Below are 3,714 nucleotides of genomic sequence, written 5' to 3' on the forward strand. Positions count from 1 at the left end.
ATACTATAAACCTCCTATATATATGAAAATATTAATATATATAAAATGTTAAAAAAAATAATACAAAATAATAATTTATTAATTGACACTATATAGAAATAGAAATAAATATGTATTGAAATTTTGGGACATTTGGATGTCCTTAGGCAATTGCTTAGTCCGCATCACCTAGGGCTGGTCGGTTGTTGCCATTATTACGAATTGATTGGACTAAAAAAATAATCATAAAACAAGTTTTTTAAAATTCATAAAGAAAATAATTTATTGCAGATATACATAGCTATCAAAAATTAATTATTACAACTTATTTGTTTAATAATAAATGTAGTCTAGAAAGTTCAAGATATTAAAATAATCATCTATCTTTTATATATTAAAATAAAAACACTAAAATTTTATAAAAGAAAATAAAGCTTTATTAATACCAAGTTATATATGGAAAATTTGACTGAATGACATTAATGATTATCTTAATTGCATTTGTGTGCAGCATATTAATGTGCTGCTGATACATTATATATATATATATATATATATATATATAATTTTTTTTTTTATTTTTACAAAAATGTTCCTTTTGCGAGACGTAACCGGATATCAGGTGAAAAGTTCACAAATGCCTTGTGAAAAGTCCACAATTGCGAGACACTTTTTTTTTTTAAAAAATGATTCGTCTCGCGAATGCCGGTTGCGTCTCGCGATTGTGGACTTTTCAAAGTGTACCAGTTGTGTCTCGCAACGGGTGCGTTTTCGTCCAAAAAAAATAAAATGTGTCACTAACGCATTTAATTTTATTTGTTAGTCAAAATTTAAATAAGATCATATTTAGGGTCATTATGTCAAATTTTCTATAGACTTAACCGACAGAATTTTGGGGGCTCCATTGGCTTAATTTGATGCAATATAATTTGATGTAATATTAAATCTTTCAAAGGGAAAACATTATCTTGTATGGATTTCCTCCCCAACTATCTCATTAAATATTTTGCTCATTCCATCCTTCACATATATTCATGTCTACTCCACATAGCATTTTCCATCTTTTAAGCAATGTCCATCATCATCCTTCATGTTGTCATTTTATATTTGGCTATTACATTGTCCATTTTCCTTTACAAGAAAATAATAAGTACCCCAATGTTACCTCCTAAAGCATGTTTACCACCGGGTCCTAAACCATGGCCAATTATTGGTAGTCTTTTCATAATGATGAGAAATAGACCTTTTTTTCGATGGGTGCATGACACCATGTCGAAAATGGGCTATGAAATCTTTTGCATCCGTTTAGGGAGTGTGCATGTGATAGTGGTTACGTCTCCAGAGATTGCATGTGAGTTTTTGAAAAAACAAGATGAAAATTTTGCTTCACGTCCTTCGTTCCTATCATCAGAGCTAGTGAGTGACGGTTTTTTCACGACCGCCCTTACGACATTTGGTGACCAGTGGAAAAAGATGCGACGTGTATTGGTCACTAACATTCTCTCCCCGACAACCCTCCATTGGATGGAAAATAAAAGAATTGAGGAGGCTGACCACCTTGTTCGTTATGTCTATCATGTTATCAAGACCAATGGCGGGGAAGTAAACGTTAGAGTTGCATCACAACACTTTTGTGGAAATGTGATGCGAAATATGGTTTTTAGTAAGAGTTCTTTTAGGAAATTTGCTAAAAATGGGGGACCAGAACCTGAAGAAGAGGAATATGTGGCTGGGATTTTCACTATACTAAGTTGTTTAAACAATTTCTGCATTTCTGACTATTTTCCATTTCTTCGTTGTAGAATGGATCTCGACGGCAATGAGAAAAGAACACGACAAGCTATTGAGAATGTGAGGAAATATCAAGACCCGCTAATAGATATGAGAATAGAACAATGGGAAAATGGAACAAGAAAAGAGAAACATGATCTTCTTGATGTTTTAATTACTCTAAAGAATGATGATGGAAAGGTTCTATTGACATCAAAGGAGATTAAAGCACAAATTTTGGTAATACAACTTTAATGTATTTCCTTGGTGTGTTTTATTAATGATATACACTTATTCATAGATTGTAAGACAAAGAAGCAATTAAGTAATTTTAAAACCAAAAGTAATGTTATTGGCATGGAAATCAATGATGTTTTAACATTGATGCATTACAAAATAATTATTGTATACATGTCTACAGGAAATAATGTTAGCAACGATTGACAACCCATCGAATGCTATTGAATGGGCTCTTGGCGAGATGATAAACCAACCAGAGACACTGGTAAAAGCCGTTCAAGAACTCGACCAAGTAGTCGGAACTGATAGGCTTGTCCAAGAAACTGACCTTCATAACCTCAATTACATTAAAGCTTGCGTCAAAGAAGCTTTTCGTCTCCATCCAGTTTCCCCATTCAATATCCCACATGTGTCCATTTCTGACACCATAGTGTCTAGTTACTTCATACCTAAGGGAAGTCATGTTCTCTTGAGTCGCCCAGGATTAGGGCGTAACTCTAGGATATGGGATGAACCGTTTCGATTCAAGCCTGAACGTCACCTTAAGAATGACTGCTCAGGTGTGATATTGAATGATCCAGATCTTCATCTATTGTCATTCAGTATAGGTCGGCGTGGTTGTCCTGCGGTCAACCTAGGATCCACCATTTCAATTATGCTTCTAGCTAGACTTCTTCAAGGTTTCTCATGGAGTCCACCACCAAACACTACTTCTATTGAGCTTGTGGAGGCTATTGATGAGATGGTTCTCTCCAAACCTCTATATGTTTTTGCAAAGCCACGCTTGAATGAGAGGTTCTATGTTGAACTTAACAATACAAAGGTGTAGAGCTATGGACAACTAAATGTATATATAATATGCTTTCATCTGAGCTTTGTTAATTGTGGAAATTTAGGTGTTTTACTAATAAAATATAATTTTGTTGTATATTATGGGGTCATTATAATGTATGGATTTAAAAAAAGAAAGAAAAAAAAAGAGTTTTTAAAGGTTTTAATAAAATTTATATGATGTTCTTATTAACTTTTCTGTGGGTTTTATGAAAAAATATTTATCAATGATTGTTTTCCGGGTTAAAATTATTAGTAATCATAGTATACTTAAGAGCATGTCCAGCGCACAAGACCTCTGCCCATTTTTTTTGTCAAATCAATCTTCCACCTCAGCTGAAGACGGGCACATGTTGTACTTGGTCAAAACACTCCAATGCTCTCGTCCGCCATTCTCTGAATAATTAAAATGTTATTTTTATTTTATACTATTTTAAATATTATAGAGTATATTATATTATATAATAATTAAAAAATCAGAGTTGGGCATGCCCGGCATAGAGGGCGCTGCCCTCTTTTTTCTTTTACATACAATGCATAAAATTAAAAAAAGCAATGACATGCCCTTTTACACGCTGTCCAATACGTTCAATGCGGACACATGTCATGCGCTGCATATGCTTTAAGGTTTTTCAATTAATGAATTGTGCGGAAATAAAAACAAGCTAAACAATTAAAAATAGTATTAACTTTTAATTTATTATTATTTTTTAATTTAAAAAATTAGAATAACTACTTTACCATTATGTTCCCACTTCTATTATTGAGTCCAATTAATTTATGGTCATTAATTATAGTTATCTATCTATATCTAACTAAAATATATCATAGCTGCAATTCACGCCAGACAACCATGCACATACTTTTTGCAAATTATAATGTTTTTTCATTTGT

At 32.6% G+C, this 3,714-nt stretch overlaps 1 protein-coding gene across 1 annotated transcript; it reads left to right on the forward strand.

Annotated features, from left to right (window-relative positions):
* The first annotated feature begins 1,137 nt into the window (after positions 1-1,137).
* LOC124912806 (isoleucine N-monooxygenase 1-like) lies at positions 1,138-2,885 on the forward strand. The gene is made up of 2 exons (XM_047453451.1): positions 1,138-1,989; positions 2,171-2,885. The coding sequence occupies exons 1-2, from the start codon at positions 1,138-1,140 to the stop codon at positions 2,816-2,818; spliced, it is 1,500 nt and encodes a 499-aa protein (XP_047309407.1). The 3' UTR covers positions 2,819-2,885.
* The last annotated feature ends 829 nt before the right edge of the window (positions 2,886-3,714 follow it).

This window comes from Impatiens glandulifera, chromosome 8, assembly GCF_907164915.1.
Source record: "Impatiens glandulifera chromosome 8, dImpGla2.1, whole genome shotgun sequence".
Taxonomy (NCBI): Eukaryota; Viridiplantae; Streptophyta; class Magnoliopsida; order Ericales; family Balsaminaceae; genus Impatiens; species Impatiens glandulifera.